Here is a 20983-nt window from a genome sequence, read left to right on the forward strand (position 1 = left end):
CCCATAGCACTATAACACTGTATCCACCAGTATATAACAACAATCACCTCTGCCACGTTACGTTTGTTTGTTAATTTGTCAGCAAGATAATAATAAAAGTACTGAACCACTTTGCACCAAACTTGCTGGAGAAGAACCTTTTAAATTTTAGTGCTGATCTGGTTGAAGGGGAGGATCCGTCACTTTCTTTAACACTGTAAGAATTTTTGACATTTTCATCAATTTCTCAAGAAATAATTTTTGGATCTTGATGTAAAAAATCAAACATACTCATGGTGTTGACATCGATGTACAATATGGTGCAGATCCAGAAAATAATCTGTATTTGACATACATGTGTACGACGCGGAGGTATGCCCTCTACTGAGTGATATTCTAGTACCCAATGATATCATTCAATTAACATGACCTGGACCTCGGTAAGCAGCAGAAAACGGATGTACGGATTAATCAATGCAAAATGATTCATTCATTGAAGATTATCTAAATTTTTGCTACAGGTGTTATGATGTTAACTGCTCCCAAAAAATAATCCTCCTGCAGCACAATCCACTGTCGCAACAATCCCACTTCTGTGGGTAACGTCTCCCAACAGTTAATAATCTGACACAAAATCATTTTATAAATAACACTGCTCCTACAGCAGGCAAGAGAAATTATTTATGACTTTTTTTTTTTATTAAATTGAAGACTTGTTAATACCTTCTAAGGCCTTTTTTGAAGAAATTAAATTCAAAGCTTTTTCTGACTTCTCAAGACCAGTAGATACACTAGTGAATGTGTAGGTGTACATGGATTATCTCTGCACATACAAACCCAGTAGTCCACTGAATACTGCTCTGTCATTTTAACATCACACACACACACACACACACACACACACACACACACACACACACACACACACACACACACACACACACACACACACACACACACACAGTCGGGTCAGTGGAACACTGTAAAAGAACTCCCTCACACTGAAATCACTTCACATGACAGGCCCGCTCAGACAATTAAAGTTCCCTCCACACAACACATTTCAATTACTGTAATTACCCTCCACTCCACTGCTGATGTCCCCACAGATCACGCTGGAACGTCTGCATGACAGCACTCGCTGCCAGAGCTTAGCATGGCCAACATCACACATCAGCGGGGAAGTAAACGCCACACTGAGCTGCTTTAACAAAACTACACTGACGTGAGTTATTAAAATAAAAGGGTGACGTGATTATGAAACAAACAGGATCATGTTGCTCAACAATGACCGTAAATATTTATTTTTCACATGAAATCGGTATGACCTCTTGGAATATAGTATATTAAATTGCACTAATGGAGGTGCGATATGGACCAGAAGTTATTTGTGATGATGTCTAGAGCATGATATTGTGCAATTTAATGTCTATATTATTATCACCTCACATAGTATTAAATCAGATTTATCCTAGTGAATCAATTTTTGTTTGTGATTTACAAAACAAAACTGGATAATTTTCAAACAATTAATAATTAATAATAATTAATTTTCTCAAACATTAAAGACTATTAAAACTAAAGCCAAACATTTTTTGATTATTGTCCAGCCCTTGAGAGAAGTATTTGTTTGCAAAGGATTTTTTTTTTCCTTTTACATAATTTATAATTAATGTTTCCTGCAAATAATCATTTGAAAAGTAAATGCATGAATCTTTAGTTTTAATTCGAAGGGAAAAGGAGGCGTTTTGAGCAATGCTCTTAAAAACTAATTTTTTTCAGCACTGCCTCAGTGCACTGTGCAGTAGTAGGTGGTAGAGCCCCTAATAATTTAATGAGTTAGTCTTTTTTGCTGGTTTTACTTTGCATTTCACAATCTGTCATTGTGGCGAATTATTTTGATCACCCAGGTTACACAAACTCCAGCCTGTCCAGGACATCTAGTCCTCAATTTTCCTAACAGGAAGAGGAACCAATGGGGTGTTTGAGCCACGAGCGTGAGACTGATGGTTGCTTCAGTTCCACCGTCAGCAGCAGCTTCTGGTTCTTTCATCGGTCACAGGCCCATCATGGATTCAGCTCGACTGTGCACCGCAAGTCTTGTTTTCTGACCTTTATTAACTTCCACATTAGTCAGCATAGTGATTTATATAATAAGAAGCAACGTGTGTTAAGTATTTGTTGTTGTGAGGCAGTGTATCTATCCTGTAGAGCCCACCAGGTTTTGGGAGATAGATGTACCTGCTGCTGCTGCTGCTGCTGCAGTGTTTATAGACCCATGTTGTGTCCCACCCTTGGGGAAGAGTTGCATGCAGAAGGAACAATCCATTTTCTTGATATCTGGTATATTGATAAAAGTTTGTATCCTGATGTTAGTTTTGTTTCTGTTGGCTGTTTCATTTTAAACATTTTGTTTCTGTTCTGAAACAGATTAAACCACAGTGAGTGATGTTCAGGACACTCAGGAACACGGCACTCCTGCATGTCCCTGCTGTGCACATCCACTTGTGGAGGGAGTAGCACTGCAACAAGGAGTGGCTGGAACCAGGTACAACATACCATGTACAGCATGTGGCTGGTCCAGTGCAGTTTACATCCATGTCTGTCCAGACATACATTATCTCAAGGGTTAAGTCAAGACCTTACAATATAATAGAAAAACCCAACATTTCCCACAGTGAACGAGCACTTGGCAGCAGTGTAGAGGAAAAACTGTTGATGGTTGACTGTTATAGTGAAAATAATAGTAACACCCAGAGGTGTGATGGTAGCAGCCCCAATTAATATACATATTTATAGAGTGAAGTCTTTTAAGGAATTTAATAAAAGTGTATTTGCAGAACATTACAATGTCACAGTGAAGTTGACCTTTGACCCTTTGGATATAAAAATGTCATCACATCATCATTTTATCCATTAGACATTTGTATGAAATTTTGTCAGAAGTAGCGTATGAATTTGTATGAGTTACGGCCAATAATGTGTTTTGTGAGGTCACAGTGACCTTTGACCTTTGACCATCAAACTCTAATCAGTCCAAGTGAATGTTTGTGCGTTCGCTAGAATGGGACGGACGAGCCAAAAACATGACAAAGCTGTCACCGGCGCGGACCCATAAAAAATCTAGTTGAAATTGTACAAATTTTTTCTAAACGTCTTCTACAGTGAACGAAAACACAAAATATTTTTCTATAAAATGTGTGAATGTGAGGCTTTACTTCACAGTCTGTGACCTAGAATTATGCTCACAAAGCACATTTCCATGATGAATCTCATACAGAATTCATCACTGGGCCATACATCGCGTACACCAGTTGTTTCATCTTTATGTTGTAGCAGCTGGAGGTCATTTAGCTTTTGATTGCATGTAGATCAGCGTTCCCTCTGGCTTGCAACAATAAAACTGTTCCTATTCTGCTATGTATTGCATAAAAAGCCCACAAACTGTCAAACCTGACTCCTTACTGCTTTATGTTTGGAGATAAAAAGGACACAAGTATATAATTTGCCGTTTTCTCTCACAGCGGTGGGAATTTTCAGGCTGTTAAGGCTCACAACTTATGAATAAATGTGAGTATGTAAAACTGAAGTGAGAGGGTGCAGCTGTCTTTTGATGATGCCCCAGTGACAGCCGAACACTGCTGCTCGTCCTGTATTTTCTAATCTCGCTTTAATATGAGGACACACTCTCTCACCTCTGTGTTTTACAAGCTGTGCTGCCTCTATATTCGCCGTTAATAAGATATAAAGTTAGAGTGCTATCACTCACTCGGTCAACCAGGACAAAAATGATTGGCTTTTAATTTATTGGGCCATGTCTGTGTGCTGTGTGTGTTTTTTATCAGTCGATGGATTCCTTATTTGTTACCTTGGATACTGCGAGAAGTACAGGACGCTCAATGTCACGGCGACCAACTGCTAAACCAAACACCGGGGCACAAGATGGATTTTAACGTCATCACCAAGATTTAAAACATGGTCTACCTTCCTGATAACCTCATCTCAGCCCATGCGATCACGTAAAAGCTCTATGGTGAAGCCCTGCCCTTCCTCTCTCTCCACCCACACACACACCCACACACACACTATTGTATACAAACTGGTACTAGAGACTATGCACTGGTTGACAAGCCGGGTTGATGCCACCCCCTGCTCTGCCCTACAAGCCCCTGCGTGTCCTGCCCCAGACCCATTGATTTTATCTGTCAACGCCAAAGCCAGTTCAGGCTGGCGTCCAGTCTGCCGCAACGCCTGAGGGTGACACAGGCTGTGACAGGCCTGCCCTTCTGTCATCAATGTCAGCGAATAATCTCAGATCAACGCATGCAAACACCAGAGGCGGGGAGTAACACTGGCTTGGGGCAAAAACACAAAATATTCATATGAAAGTTAATTGAGGGGGTAAAAGTGGCCAAATAGGAATATTTCATTTTTGCATCATAATTCTGATACATTCACATGCTGGAAACTACCTGCCTGTGAGTCCCATTAAATTAATGGTAGGAGACCAATGCTGTGCTCTAATTCTATACTATTGAATTAGGGTTACATCATGAGTTAAATGTACTTGAAGGCAATAAGGCAGAGCAACTCAAAGTTCTTAGCTCTGTTTTTGGTCTCCACCAGCTCCTGAGGGAAATGTCTGTCTCTTTAGCTGCTAAATGCTCCATTATGTTCACCAGCTGGGCTTTCACTGTATCTGTCTGCTGTTTGCTGCCGAGCAGGTAGAGTATAAAGGGTTTTCACAGCTTTTTTGCTGAAAACAAACAGCACTATGACAGCAGTGAGAGTGGACCAAAACATAAAAGTCGTGGGCAGAGAGAGGCTAAAATGGGGAACTGCAGAGTCATGTGACGATTCTCTGTGCGTTCATCACAAGAGCGACATACCAGTTGTCATGTGATCCATTGTTTAGATCAAAATATTGATTATAGCTGTTTTAAATTACTAATGGTATTGTGAAATAGCAAACAGACTGACAGTGACGCTGAGCACCAATTTCTTGAACATTTACCACCAAAACAGTGTTAGTATCAGCATTAGAAACTAGACTTTGCTTTATAGGTATAGCCTGTGGTATGAAACTGGGACACACTGCATGATTGGGGGATTCCAGTGGGCTGCTGGGTGGGAAAAACAAAGCAGTTGTTGATGTGAAAACAAGCAAATATGGGATGCAGCTTGAAGCAGTAGACGATGTTGTGCCCTGGAGTAAGAGAAAATGCCAAACCCACACGGGCCTTAATGAAAACCATAAAAATATTAAATGATTAAATGAATCAGCAGTGGAATGATGGTCTTGTTGGGAATAGAAGACAGAAAGTGGCATCATTGTACTCTGTACTCTGCTGATTACTTTCTTGATTGAACAATTAATTGTGTGGTGTATGATATGTCAGAAAATAGCAACAAATTACACATTATACAATTTCCTAAAGTACAAAGTGAATTATCAGATTTCTTATTCTGACTGACACATAAAACACAGACAAGAAGCAAAATCTCATATTAGAGAACCAGTTGAACCAATGAATGACCTGAACGATCAATCGATTATCAAAACAGTTGATTATTTTTCAGTGGATTAGTTCATCAATGAATTTGTCAATCCACAGAAAATTAATCAGCAACGATTTAAATAATCAATTCTGTTAATTTTTAAAGCAAAAAATGCCAAAAATTCTCTTGTTCCAGCTTCTCAAATGTGAGAATTTGTGCCTTTTCTGTTTTTTTTCACCGTAAATATTTGGGTTTGTCAGAATAAAACATCACCTGACATTCAATAGACCTAATGATAAATTAAGAAAATAATAGGAAGATTAATCTATTGATAAAATAATCAGTAGCTGAAGGCTAAGACTAATCGATTAATTGACTAATTATTTCAACCCTATAATGTATTATTTGATAGTTTGAAAAAATTGGAACCGTAGAAGAAGTAAAATACTCCCTGTAACCCACAGGAGATTTTCCTACACCAGCAGCATCCATATGAATCAGACACACACTTCTCTGCTCCCCTCACTGATCTTCCTCTCTCTACATTACACTGATTTTATGTCTTTCAGTTTAGTATTAGTAGCTTGCATAACTGGGCGTCTTCTTCCCCTCTTTCTTCTCTCTCAGCTGCTTAGCGCCCAGTAGAGCAGTGGATGATGGGAGCTCCGACACGGCATGATCTAAAAACCCACTGGCGCTTTAGTGTGCCTCAGCTGGCTTATATAACCCCGTGTGGATGTGCAAACTGCCTTGCTATTGGGAGAGCTGAGGACTCACACACACACACAGAGGCTACTGATATGTGGTGTGTTTACATGGGTTTGTGTGTGTGTGTGTGTGTGTGTGTGTGTGTGTGTGTGTGTGTGTGCGTGTGCGTGTGTGTGTGAGGACAGCAGAGCAGTGTGTGAGTGTTTGTGTGATGAAGCGGGGGTGCATGTTTAGGAGAATATAGTCAGATTTGTCTGTTTTCTGCTCAGCAACCACGGCACCAAATATCTCCCTCCTTTTCCCTACGCTGTCTGGTGACCGGTGTGTCCCCTTGATTTTGGACCGGCAAGCTCCCCACGTGATGTCACTTCCGCTGGGCCTTCACCTGAGATGACATCACTTCTGTTGCATAACTATCCCCCTCTTCCTCGCCTGCATATGAGAGCGGAGGAAGCTTTTCTCCGTCTCTGGCTACCCAGAGGCGCCGTGAAACTCCTCATTATGGAAATACCAGGTGTGTGTCCATGAAATGGGAATGGGCAGGTTTAAAAATACATCACCAGGGTTTAATACACTCACCGAGATGCTGTGTCCCCTATGACCTCTCCATGCACCCAGAAAAATCACTCTCACATGTTCAAACAGCATCATGCTCTGAATCATCACGACCCTCTTTGTAGACAGAGACGTGACAATAGGTACTGTGCAGCTCCTGACATGAAATATTACGGGTGTGAGGGTGAAGAGAGAGAAAGAGAGACAGCGATCGAGAGAGGCCTGACCTATATAAGAAGGAGGCTGAAATATTTATGGATGTGAGTGTCCTAATTGGCAAGCCACTGGGAGCACTGCGGCCTTCTCCTCCAATCACAGCCTGGGAAGAGGTTAACACACACTCACACACTCGCGCAGATGAGCGTCGGTGGTCCGAGGGCCAGAGCGTGGCCCCTGTCCCGCGCCCCTGTCATCCCCAGCCTGAGAGACGCCTCGTTATAAGACTGATCAGCCCTCGCCGAGGTGCCGGCATTGTTAGAATCATTACCAGAGCTGTTATCATAAGCGTTCTCCGTGGCACATACGGACGGGAACAACCGCTCAGAGCGCTAAGTCAAACACAACCTAATTGGCTGGGCTTAATCTCCAGCACTGGCACGCACTGCTCGGCTCTCCGAGAGGCCTCAATTACCGTCCCCGCTGATGGAGACAAGGAGACGGACACTTTCTGACTTCTAGTTTCAAACCAGTGCAGACTGTAGGAGGGAGGGGTGGGGGGGGAGGAGGTGTGTGTGTACCACATCAGGGGTCAAAACAGGGACAAGTAGAATTAAATAATATGTCTTTTAGTGTAAAATCTCGTCATTGTGTTTCCCTGTTGAGCTGCTGTGGATTGGAGTGGATGGAAGTAAAAAACAATGTCATTTTGGTGGATACTCACTTGATTTGTCTGACTCACATATAAACTTTTTATCATTAGAGGAATGATTACAGCTAGAATAACTGTCGCATTGTTGGGCACCTTATTATGAAAACCATCCTTTAAACACCTCACATGTCACATATGGTGTATTTAAAACACGTAGAAATAGAAACAAACCAGGAATTCCCCAACTTACATTGAAGCAGCAGCTAACATCAGCATGCCAGCTAAGAACCCTCCAGCTAACTCCTGGCTGACCCCCAACACACACACACACACACACACACACACACACACACACACACACACACACACACACACTTGAAATATCAGAGCAGTATTGTGATTACAGCTGTGATGTAATGACTGACTTTCAGTCCCTCATACTAGGCTGCTTGTTACTGTACTGTAATGTGTTACTGCCCAGCACTGATTATAATGAAAAGTACCATTTATATACTATATTTCCACAGTATATAGACTGTCAACAGGTATTGAATTCAAGCAGAAGTAATATTACAGTTCTACATGTGTCCATGGAAACTTTTCAATATGGACATGATCCACAAACCAATGGTTTTCTAATGCAGTGATCCAAAAAAGTTTCTTATCAAAGCTGTTTGAGCAGATTGCCACAAGAGAAAAGATGTCCAAAGCAAAAAAGAAAATCCCACTAACTGGACCACAACAACAGAACTATAAGCTACATTTTAATTCTTGTCCCTCCAAACACGGACAGATTATGAGACAGTGGGCCCCTGGGCACAGACATTTAAAAAGCCCCCAACCCTCTGACAGAGCGAGAGCCAAATATTCAAAGACACACGTTGTTTTGTTTATCTTTGTTGTCATCTTGCGTCTCTTTGTGGTGGTTTGCGGTTGCTTGACTTCCCAAAATGACATTAGCTGTTCACTTCAAACCCCAGGATCATTTGGGCCCCTGTGCCTCTGTCCACCGGGCCTGTCCCTTCCCAGCCATGCCTCCAAATTAAAACTAAAGTAAAAAAATAAAAGTATATTCACTGATGACTCAAAATGTGCAAGTATGTGAAATAAAGATAATATTTGCAGTTATTCCCACCCCATGCTTGAGTACCATTATTTATATCCTGTATATTTCTGTGTTACTGTTTATTGCACAACAGTGGAGCAGAGCTGTAACCATAGAAACATTTTTAGCTTGCATCTGTTGCTACACTGTGACAGTGACCATAGAAACGGCTGTCTCCAGCATCAATTGGCTACACTATCCCACCAACGAAAATGAGGATTACCATTCATTGACCACTGATGAAAAGTATCAGGCCTGTGACCAAAACATAAAATATTGGAAAACAACATCTGTTTTCAGCACAAGATGTTGCTGTTTAACCAGGTGACTCGATGACCGTGGAGTGATACAAACAGGAGTCTAACTCACAAACAACAGGTCTCACACATTAACTGGCCAGTTAGAGGAGAGTATTGAGCTAACCATACTAACACTACATCATGAGCTCCAAGTCATTGTTGTGATTTTTAGGATTAGCAGGCAAATCAGTTCGACAAGCATCTCTGTCTTGCTTGCACAAAGGAAAAGAGAGCAGAAATCAATGGGCTGTGTTTACAGGGTACACAGCCGACTGTAACACTGCACGTTATGTTACACACAGCCAAGCAGTAAAAACAGACGAGCTGCTTGGCAGGGCTCAGCCTGGCCAGCCTCGTGCTAAAAGCAGACAGAGACAGCAGTGACACACGGGCCAAGAGCAGTTACTGGCACCGCGCTCCAGTCTGAGACGGAGCAAAAAGTGGGACACATTTCAAAAATATTCTGAGTAAATGTCAAGAGAACATGCGAAGGAAGGATTGGTGTGATTTTTCTTTGTGGTCACTTCTAAGTTTAAAAAAAAAAAAAGACCATCACAATCTAACACGCATAGTTTTTCAATGTGCACTAGATACTCACGTAAGAAGTACTCAGATGGGTCCGCTTCATAATCTGTTTCCTCAGGAAAGTGGTCTATCTGTTTACACATCCCTTTGAAGTTTCCTGTTGGGAAAAACAGAGAAAAGAGTTCAGTAGAGTTCATACAAGAAGAAACCAACCAGGCAAACTGCTGATCTGCAAACCTTTATTTTTTAGAGCTGACATGATTAGTTGATTAATCAGTTACTGCCTCTGTATGAATTGATTAACACAACAGACACAAAACAATGAAAAAGACAAAATGAGCACAAAAAGGCACAAAAACCCAGAGACGTAGTCGTCAATGGTTCCAGTTCCTCAATTTTCTGGTTTTGTTTGTCTTTTTTAAATAAAAAGACAAGACAAAGACAAGTGTTTTTGGCTTTTGGACTTTTCGGACAAAACAAGTAATTTCAAGATGTCATTTTTTTGAAAAAATAATTAGTAGATTAATCAGTAATATAAAAAATATGTTTGATGCAGCTCTATATCTTTTAATAACTCACAAAACATATAAGACAGTTTGCAGTTTCATTCATTCTCAGCACAGATATCATTGGACCCTTTTCTGTGGTCGTGGCTCTCACACAGACCAGAAGATGCTCTTCAGAAAGCGGACCCGAGCACCAGGCCTCTCCGGCAGCAGGTGGCGGCTTGTAAACAAGAGCAGTGCAGCTGGTGCGACCTGGAGCCGCTCCAACTGCTGTGCACAGGGAACCTCATCTCTTAATGCTTGTTCATTTGGCTGACACCTCGCTGTCCAGCTACTCTGTCCATCCAGGAAGCAGCAAGACGGCTTCCCTCCCACTTCCTCCTGTCTGCTCTCTTCTATCTGCAGCCCCTCAAAGGAGTTTTGGCATTGATGAGGTCACTCAAGGTTGCGTGGCGGGGGAGGCGCCCATAAGGCAGCCATTAAGGCGACCTGCTGCTGCAGTGAGCAGGCAGATGCCTGGGCGTTTGATTGGACCAGATTAGCGTTTCATTAACTTCTTCATCTCCTCTCCCTCCAGTGTCCCTCTAATTAGGTGAACAGGTGTTGGTTACCATGGTGCCAGGTGTTGCCTAGGAGGTCTTGGCAGCAAGGCATGATGGGCACAGCGGGGTGCGGTTATTAGTTTGTGAACGGCCCACATGCAGTGGAGAGAGAGGGACCCCCTCGGTGATGACCACTCAGACATTAGAGACAGTGTCACCTCAAAAAAAAGAGCCATCAAAGCGTCGTCGGCCTGCTCTCCCACATGCGTACAGTGTTTGTGTTGGAGCTACCTGCCGGCTGGCAATCGCCGCCGTCTGTTAAGAGATTCAGCTCAGGATGGATGGATTTAGATCGGAGAATGTTTGTTTTGATCATCACTGGTCGAGTTTCCGTCCAAATGCAACGCAAATTTTAACAGAATTAGTAAAACCAGTGGTAAAAGCAAATGACAATTTAAGTGAGTGTCCATCCACTACTATTGAAAATTATTGGTTGGTTCATTAAAATAAACAGGTAGTGGCACCAATAATAAGGCCATTAAACCATTGCATAAGAAAGGGGAGCAACAAGATGATGCAAATCAAAAGACGCCAGTTAAAGCTCAAACAAACAAAAATGATTTCTGTTCCATCACTTACCACAGAACTGACTTTTTAGTTTTTTCTGTGAAAGCTTGAGTGATGAAGTCATGAAGTCTTTTCTATTGCACTTATATTAATACATAATAATAGTTTATATTAATACAGCAACTTTTCCACCTGAGCCAAGTGTAAAAACAAATGTTTTTTATCTGTATATTGAAAATGTGCATAAAAACAGTTGCATGGAAACAGACGTCACAGGCTTCAATCCAGGAAACGATTCAGTGCAACTGTGGGACCTGAAAAACCCACTAATCCTCGGTGGAGACAATCCAGTGCACCACTGCTCTCTCCCGCTGTCTCAGCTCTGGCCCATAATCAAAAAACACTTATCAATTTTCATCAACAGGTTCTGTGGCAATTAGGACTAGAGACAGGGGGGGAGATAAAGAGAGAGAGAAGCAGGGAGAAAGAAAATGTAATGGGAACGGGAAGGGGAGATAAATATAGGAAGGGCAGGGAACAGAGAGGTTTTGAAGGACAGAGAGGGAAGATGGAGTGGGAGGTGGAATACATCAAGTTTGAGTGTCACAGTTTAGGCCTCAGTAATTGCTGAGCCATGAAAAAGCCCTCCAGAGTTTAACGGACCTGCACGGTTTTGAACTTGATGCTCTGATATATGACATGAAGTTCCTATTTCGGTGGAAGACTGGAGATTAGGATTGAGTTTATTCCAATCAGATGGAAGGTGATCTCTACAGGTAATCCTCAGAAGCTGTGCTGGAGAAGCTTCGGCACCGAGCTGTAGCACCTCAGCTTTTAGAAGTGAGCTGGTGCATACTGTAGGTGTAACCCCGCCGCCTCCTGCAACTACTCCCTCAGGCTGATGCTGGAAATAACAATATGCTCCTCTTCAACTTGCCCGCTCAAATAAGCTTTAAATAAGTAGCATTTCTAGAAGGGGTGGGGGGGGGGGGGCACACACTCGTGCCTCCTCTCATCAGAAAGATGACTTGTGTTTACATACGACTACATTGCAAGCTCCCAGTGGAGCTGTCTGAGCAAACTAGCAGCAGCAGCAACAACCCACAGAGCACCATGTGTGTGTCTTAACAACGTTATCAAGTGGGTGTAAGATTTGGTTTTGCAGCTGGCCGTCCCATCCGCAGTTGTGCGATTTGTAATAGCAGCTGTGGAGAGCGGCCTATTGGGGGAACCACTTCAATTAGCCTGCTGAAAGATTTATGTGACACTTAACCGCTCCAAACGGTCCTTTTCTTGTAAGACATGTAAACTCAGCAGGCTGGTAAATGGTTTGTAATGGCATTTTCATTTCAGAGACCTCCCCACGTGAGTGTGAACGCAGGGCCGGCGCGTAGAAGGACCTGTTTGGCCATTAAGAACTTTGGCAGGGGGACCACTATTGGATGGAGAGGTGTTACCAGAGGCTCAGGTGTGTAGCAGGTCAGAACACTTATCGCTCAAAGAGAAACACCTGTATTCACTGAGCAGCACTTGCACTTACAGCACAGTGCGCTGGATTACTAAAGAGCTCTGTGTTTAAAAAGCCGCAAGAAAAACTGGGTCTTGATTTTGCTGTTTTAAATTTATCTGACTGGAACAGGATGAACGAGCGAGAGATAAGGCACAGAGAGACTTTTAAAATCGCAAATGTTTTGTTAAATATTAATAAATTACAGCCACTAAACTTGGATGCAGGATTTTAGGAGTGAACACTGAAACACAAGACTCATGCAGTGTCTCAAAACCATGCTTCATACTGATTCTAAGCAGTTCACACTAGAAAAGTGACAAAATGAAGTATGCTCAAAGCAGACGCCTTCTAAATACTGCTGATTTTTGAGTGTGCTGTTGATGAGCACTGTTCTCGCTCAGGAGGAGGAGCTGCTCACACCTGAAAAAAATTAAATAAAGTGTGGGTGGCTCCAAAAAATGGTGGACAACAATAAATAGACATTATATCTAAGAAAAACCTCATGATGTCTCCTTGAAGTTTAATTAGCAGTAGGTTTCCAAAGTTGCAGTGTGACTAACTGCAGGACTGTGATGATTAGTATATGCAGAATTATGCTGCATTCAATTAAATTAAAACCACGGATTTCTTTAGGTTTGATAATTCTTGGAAACGTGGGATAATGTAAGTGCTCAACTCAAATAAATATATAACAGATCTTGTCGTTTTTAGACATTTTAATGCAGGAAAGTGACATATTATACCTTTTACCAGACAACTTTGCTGGCACTTCACAAAAATCCTACTTTCCCTGTCGTAATTACAACTTGGATGTTGACAAGAATGATTTTTACAAGTGGGAAACTGGTAACTGCGGTAACTGATATGATGTGAAAGTGGATTTGTTTGTGGATTTGTGACACTGACCACCACTGGCTACCCATGGTCACCCAAATCAAATCCAAGTCAGTACTGCTTGCCTACAGAGTGACTTCTGGATCTACACCCATCTACTTGATACCAATCATACAGGCTTATGCTCTGTCTCAGCCACTGGCATTGCCCTCCCTACACACAAGACAATCTCAGTCCAGACTGTTCTTGTCTGTGGATCCGATGGTGGAACAAGCAACCGAATGCTCTTGAAGACTCACCTCTTCCCGAGAGCACCTCCTCTCCTAACACCTCTAACACCCTGACATGCCTAACTAGCACTTACTATGCACTTTCAGTGCACCTCTTTACCTGATCTCCTTGCACTTTGCCTGATTGAACATATTTTGTTCTTAGTGCTTACTTCAAGTTCTCCAACTGCAATGAAGCTAAAGTAAGTAAGTTGCTTTGGATAAAAGCGCCTGCCAAACCAGTCAATGTAAATATACTTGAGCGAGAAATACGATGTAGCTCAGTAGGAAGGAAACCCAGTGAGATTTTGATATTAAAATACAAGATGTCAAAGGTTTTGTACATTTTTGGCATTTAATTCTCTAAAGACAAACATTATGACGTGAAGAATTAACTAACAAGGTGAAAAAATGTTTTCCCGACATTGAGGGCAGTGAGTCAAGCTTATTTGTGTAACTTTTAATCACTGTTACGGTCTCAAAGGGCTTCAGATAATTTAACACAACAAATGAAAAATTAAACCCTCCGAACTTCAAACCCTTGTTGGGAACAAGGTTTGGGATCATGTTGCAATCGAGATGGTAACCTGATTTCTGGATAGCCTGCTCTGCCTGACTGAGCAGTATGAATCAAGTGGGGATAATTTGTGGAGCTGCTGTCATTAAAAGAGGGAGTGGGTTATCTGAGATGTCCTGCTGGGATTGACCCATTGCCACACCCCCGTGGACCCCTCTGCTGGGGTCTGGTGATGTGTATATATGTGTGTGTTTCAGGTTAGTTTGAGGGGGGCTTGTCCAGACTTACTCAATCAGCCCAGTCACTGCTGGCCACTGTGCCCCCCTATAGTGGGAATGAGCTATGGGCTAACCCCCTGCCCCTGCGTCCCCTCCTGTCCTCTGCAGCCATAAAACACTTCATTACCACAGAGCCTGGAGAGACAGAGAAGCACTCAAGAGTGGAGTGCAGCGGAGAAGAGGGGGGTTGTTGTGGCAAAGAGAAGCGGGGTGGGTGGATGGGTGGGGGGTGTAGGTGGGGGGTGGATGGATGTCGATTTATAGTCACCCACCACAGCATGACTCTGGGTCTAGTCCTGAGGGAACAGGGTTTATTCGGTCAGCGTCGAGCCCATTTTCAGGCCTCGTTGGCAAAAACACATAACCATGAGGAGAAGCTATTCCTGGGCCAGTGACGTCACTGCGTTGCTCTTTATTCATGTTTTTTGCTTTCCCCAGGCTGATGTTCACATATAGGTGCAGGGTTTTGGACTGATGCCAGCTGAGGCAGAGCTCTGCTTAATGTGGAAACGTTCCAAGGTTTAGGTGTCGACTGGTTAAAAGAGGTCTATGATGCAGCTGAGAAGGTTTTTCTAATACTATTGATACCACGAGCACGGCCCCTGGCTCCTGGTTATTGGACAGGAACAGGAAAAGAACACCCCTCATTTTCTCTTTTGCCATCTTTCTCCGAGTGAGAAGCCTGCCGCTAAGGACTTTCTGCAAGTTTCAAGGCAACTACAAGTCATTTCTCCCGCCTTGACTCTCAATTAATCTTCATTCTCTGCCCCACCCCCACATCTCAGCTGTCTCAGTACCTGAATGATTGACGGGACCACATTACAAAATCAGGAACAACAAGATCGGATGCACATAATATTTTAGCCTAATTTCTTTGCCTTTATCAATTTGTAGGGCTGTCTCTTTCTAAGATGATTGATGTCATCGTTCACCCCAATGGACTATCAGTGTAAAACCACACAAGGCACTACAATTGCACTGAGCTTTAGGGGCAGTTCAGGTACTGTCAAGATGGGGGCAGCGGAGCAGCCCATCCTGTGCTTCAAAACTGCTCTTCAGAAACCTAAGGGTGATGTCACGGAGGCCACGTCCATCTTTATTTACGGTCTATGGTACTGCCACAGTCACATGGAACTCCTCATGCTACCCATATAATCATTAAATATTCAGGGTGCATGAACAACACTGTATTCACATTTGCTATCAGATTCATATCTGCAGGTAAGAAAACAGCAGAACTGGACAAATCCTTCCCAGATGCCCGAGGAGAGAGACATCCGGGTCGGGCCTGCCCACACACACGAAACCCTCCAACAGTGATCAAACACAATCACAGCTGCCACAGTGCAGCAGACAGAGACAAAGGTTTGATGAGACACAAACATGGAGGAGGTGCATGAAGGGATGGCGAGGGTAGAGTGAGGAGGGGGTGGGGGTTGCGGGGGGGGGGGGGGGGGGGTCAGGAGGACTCTTGACTGAGTAGGAGGTGCAGTTTAAAAGAGAGTCAGAGAGAAAGAGAGAGAGATTCAAGCCTGATTCTGATTCGTCAGTGGGCGGCATTCTCAAAAACTTTCCAGGCAGCCACCAAGTGCGTCAGCATCCAGAACACCCCCCCCACCCCCACCCTCCCAATCCACATTCTCCTCCTCCCACCTCCATCAGTCCCTACGGCAGCCGTTGCCATGTGGACATCAGGACCATTCGCTTCGGTTGCCATGGTTATAGCTAACTGGTGGTGGGGGGGATCACATGGACAGAGCTGGTGAGGTGTCATTAACCCCTGGACACACAGAAGCTTCAGTGACACAGCATGCAACATTAGTCAGCTGCTGTTACAGAACCAGCACAGCAGCCTGCAAGCTAGCGTTAGCTCCACACAGCAACCTGCAGATGCAGTCAGGTATGCTCCTGTCCTTTTGGGTCGAACACATAAGTGGGATTACAGCACCGAACAGCCATTGGAAAGAGATATATTGCATACATGGGTCATTTAACCGCACAAATGAACACAAATGGTCTCCTCTGGTCTGGTGTTACAGTGTTGCGGCATTCTCATGTGCATGCATGCATGTATAGGTATGTGCTTATAAATCCCCTGTGGATGAAAAGGTAATGGGTTCACGCATGTTACACGGTGACATCTTCTCTCTCCTAACGAACAGCCGCCCTAGCAGCAGTGACAAGAGCCCTAATCGCCTTATTCATCTTCATAATCACACCTTATTCATCCTTATAATCACTATATTCATCTTGGTAATGACCCCGTTAAGGCAGGGAGGCCCATGTGCACCATCTCTCCCATCATCACACACACACACACACACACACACACACACACACACACACACACACACACACACACACACACACACACACACACACACACACACACGCACCACAGATGTAGTGGGGCATCTCAGGCTGTGAAAACAGGCTTTTTTCATGTCAACGCTGGAGCAGAGCTGTTGTGTGAAGACTTAAAGACACAGTAAAATGACAGCTGGAGCATCTTTAGCTTAAGTAATGTGACATGTTTCAAAGTGAAATGGAATATGTGGACAGGGTGTAATTTTCGGAGGCATTTGATCAAATCAAGATTTGAAAATGGACGTGACTTCGGTCTGTAGAACCACGGTTTGCCTCCACCCACACCTCCCTCACCCATGCTGTTGAATCAGAAAGTGGAGGAAGAGGCAGAACTTAATATAGTGCAGTCACTTCAACCACAATCATTCACTTTTAGAATTTTTTTGCCATTTGACATCCAAACACCCACATCAACCCCATGATAGTCCTGCTTTCACACCCAAGGTACATCAGTTTCTGTAACTTACAGCGAAAAAAGTATATTCCTGAGGTTTACTTTCCTTATTCTAAGACAAATCGGCTCCATTACAGAAGTAGTTATGACAAATCTGAATGATTTTAACAAAATTAAACAATGTTTTCTTTGTGAGTACAGAAAAAAACTACAGTTCCCATGAATCTTCAAGTGAGTACTGTTATTGTTGTGACTTGGTCTCGTCTATAAATAATAATATAAAACAATATAATATAATATTGTTGAATATACAACAATATTAGATCTTATCTAAACATATGGACTGAGCCACAAATGTCCGAGGGACAGAATAGAACAGAGTAGAGTTCTGGTTTTACTTTGGCTCTCCACATCATGTTATCTGATTTCTCTGACTCACACTTGATTGGATATCATTTACACATATGACCTCAAGTGCAGGATGAATCATCTGAAATATTTTAATGTTTTACAGTAAGAGAAAGGGAGGGGGCTTTGGATATATAAATAATGGTACCACTTAACTTCAGGTCCCGCATTTATCATTTATAAGCAATATATAAACATTTAATGGTTTGTAATGTAGTTGTAAGCAGATACACGAGTGTGTAATACTTGTCAACAGTGAACACCCATGGGTGGAAGCTGCTGTATAAACAGATGATGAGAGATAATATACTAAAACACAGTTGTAATATTATACGTATTCATGGGAACAGTGACAGTGATATAATAATAAAAGCACTTTGTCAAATCCTGATTCAAAAATTATTAAATACTGATCGGCGCATGGAAATATGCAACCTTTTTATAATGCCCCTTTCAAATGAGTAAATAGAAAAACTGAAATATTTCATGTGAAATAACCAAAACTGAAAATGGTGTTTTCATGTAGGAGCCTCTGGGTGCTATCATCAATTTTCAGAGCTGTTACAAAATTTTACTTCAGTGTTTGCATTGGAAATGTGGTCACAAAAGGTAACCAGGGAGCAAGAGGACTATTAGCAGGTCTGCTAATAAAGAGGCATCGTTCAGGCCTCGGAGAAGTTGGCAGGTATGTAACACAGCAGCTGTAGCTGTAGGTGATGTGGGAGGCAGACTAACGTAGGCAGCGAGGTGCTGTCAGGTTTCAGCTCGTTGGAGGATGACTGACAGATGTTAGACTGTCATTTGACCTCCCACGGCTCTGCTCTGAGCGCTTGCCCAACAAAGCCGCTCCTCTCTGCCCTGAACGGTGGGATGTCTGCTGTTTTTTGACGTGAAACACCACATCTGTCTGTGAGCTGAGGGCCATCGCCACCGTCTGTGGCAGCACCGTGCGGGTCTGTTTACCCCTGAGACTTTGTTTTGATGGAAAAGAAATAGCAAGGTAAGAGATTGCCTGTGATAACACTTCCAAAAGGAGCAGCGAACTCTTTTTTGCTCCATTCTGTCCACATCTTGCTGGGAACAGGACAGTACAACCAGAGCTTTGTAAGGAGGATGGAAACTAGGATTTTAATCTGTTTCATGTGTCTTTTAATAAAATGCTCCAAATCCAAAGTGATACTGGGTCTAAAGCTCCACAGGAAAACGGTCTAAAAAAATCAATATTAGCTCCATGTCTTCCATTGTTTTCTGTGCCATAACTGACCTGCGCTCATCTGGCAAAGTTTGTCCTGGTATGTGAAGTGGTGTAACCTTTTCAACAATAAAAAACACAGTGTAAACACATTCACAAACTACATCCAAGATGCTACAGGCGCTCACAAGTTGATTTTAAGGGTTACAGGTTGTTAAGTTTCCGTAGTGAAAGAGAGATAAATGTTAGTTTCCCTCTAGTTAGCTTCCTTTTTTTTTTTTTTTTTTTACAATAGGCCTCCTCTCTCTGCTGTTTAATCTTAGGAGGTCTGATGAGTGGGAGGGATTTCTCCTGCCTGTGGTCCATCTGTGTGTCTCAGCTCAGATGTGTGGACACACTGGGACATGCGAGGTCGCGGAGCAGGGTAGGAACCGCGATGGAGGGTAGGATGAGATTTCACAGATCCAGGAACGGGGAACCAGTGAGTCACCGGTGTCAGAGCGCGAGTGCGTCACAGCCTTCTGGGCTGACGGGGTGAGAGCTGTCCAGTTCTCAGAAGAGTCCCTCAGCAGCAGCCGCAGCAGCAGCACCCACAGGGAGAGGCATTCCCGGAACGCAGGCCAAGTAAACACCTCGCGCTAATAACAGCAATTGCAAAAGCAACACCTCACCTACGCCAATAACGATCATGTAATCAGCTCCACGGGGGGACACTGGTTTGCATCTATTTGCGATCCCTGAGTCTTTAGAAACATACACAGCCTAGTTTAAACACAGCTGTTAGAGATGTGCTTAGACACAAGAGGATTTCGGGGATTTCACTGATGAACTCACAAGTGAAATCACCTTGTTTAGTGTTTATCTGGTTATTCCATCCCTAAAGTTAAGATTTCATCCTCCACAGTGACACAGTCATTAGAACAAGGCAAATACAGTAAAATAGATACAGTTGTGCTTTGGATAATGTAAAATGAGTCAAAGAGGAATCGACTCCAGTTCAAATCTTGAGAGAGAAAACGGTTCGACTGACAGTTGGTGAGTAAGTGTTGTAAATTCCTCTCCCCGTGGAGAATCCGAAAACAGAGGCAAACTACTACATGTAAATTTGGTTTGTCGATAGAACTGCAGCCCAGTACCATTCAGTGCTTCTGCCAATCCAACAAGCTAGTGTAAAATTATGAAAATTCAGTGTTAGAATAAAAATTAGGATGCTGAGGCAGAGTCTGAAGTCGTCTACACTGACTCACCCACGGGGTGATGTCAACCAAAAATCACCAATTATAATGGGACCACAGCGACACCTCACTAATGCCTTGGTTTGTTGTGCAGTTATGTCGTCAAAGCTGGTGAACATCGTCGCTTTGCTATAAGACCTGGCAGAGCGTTGTGTACCATGACAAAACGTGAACATACAAATATGGAAGTGCTTTCTTTCAAAATAAACATGTCTCCTGCCGAAGCTTCTTCCAAAGTAAGGTACCTTTAGACTGCACAACGACGACTGTACATGTTTACTGTGTGTCACAATGTGCCAAATGGGTCTAATGAAATCTGTGCGAGACAACACTTAAAGGCGTGATGCTGGGGGAACTGTAGATACATCATTTAAATACAAAAAAAATCAACTCCGTCTCCTGGAAATTATGTTCATATATTTTTCCAGTTACTGTATGTTGTGGTGTCAGTGCAGTTACGGTTAGGGTGCAGGGCTGGATTATGTGAGGAAACTTGTATTTTTAATGAATGAATGAAATGCTGCATTTAGTAACAACAGCGGAGTCGGTTTGACCAACAAAAGCTGGTTAAGGTTATAGTGAAAGACGATGGGTTTGGTTAAATGTAAATAAACAGTGTCTGAAGTCATTTGTCATTTGTGGCCATTTAGGTCACTAACTAAAGATTTCACCACATTTTTCTCATCATTGTCACAGTTTATACCTCAGAAAACTGCAAAGTGTAAAAGAGCCTTTAGGAGCCAGAGAAAGACAAAGAGAAAGCACAGTCGATAGCAACTTGGGGCGTTTGTGGAAAAAAAAGGGAAAAAGAGGGAAAGCTGAAGTAATGGTTTGTAAAGTATCTATTCGACTGGGCAGGAGGCAGAGCTATACTAACCATCAGGTG

General features: G+C 42.8%; 1 protein-coding gene across 1 annotated transcript in view; it reads right to left on the reverse strand.

Moving 5' to 3' along the window:
• The window catches only part of cacng2a (calcium channel, voltage-dependent, gamma subunit 2a), a 65226-nt gene that overhangs the window by 13952 nt on the left and 30291 nt on the right, over positions 1-20983 (reverse strand). The window contains exon 2 of the mRNA XM_056401369.1: positions 9552-9635. Within this exon, the coding sequence (XP_056257344.1) occupies positions 9552-9635 (84 nt within the window). The remainder of the gene's footprint in view (positions 1-9551; positions 9636-20983) is intronic.

This window comes from Seriola aureovittata, chromosome 17 (assembly GCF_021018895.1).
Source record: "Seriola aureovittata isolate HTS-2021-v1 ecotype China chromosome 17, ASM2101889v1, whole genome shotgun sequence".
Taxonomy (NCBI): Eukaryota; Metazoa; Chordata; class Actinopteri; order Carangiformes; family Carangidae; genus Seriola; species Seriola aureovittata.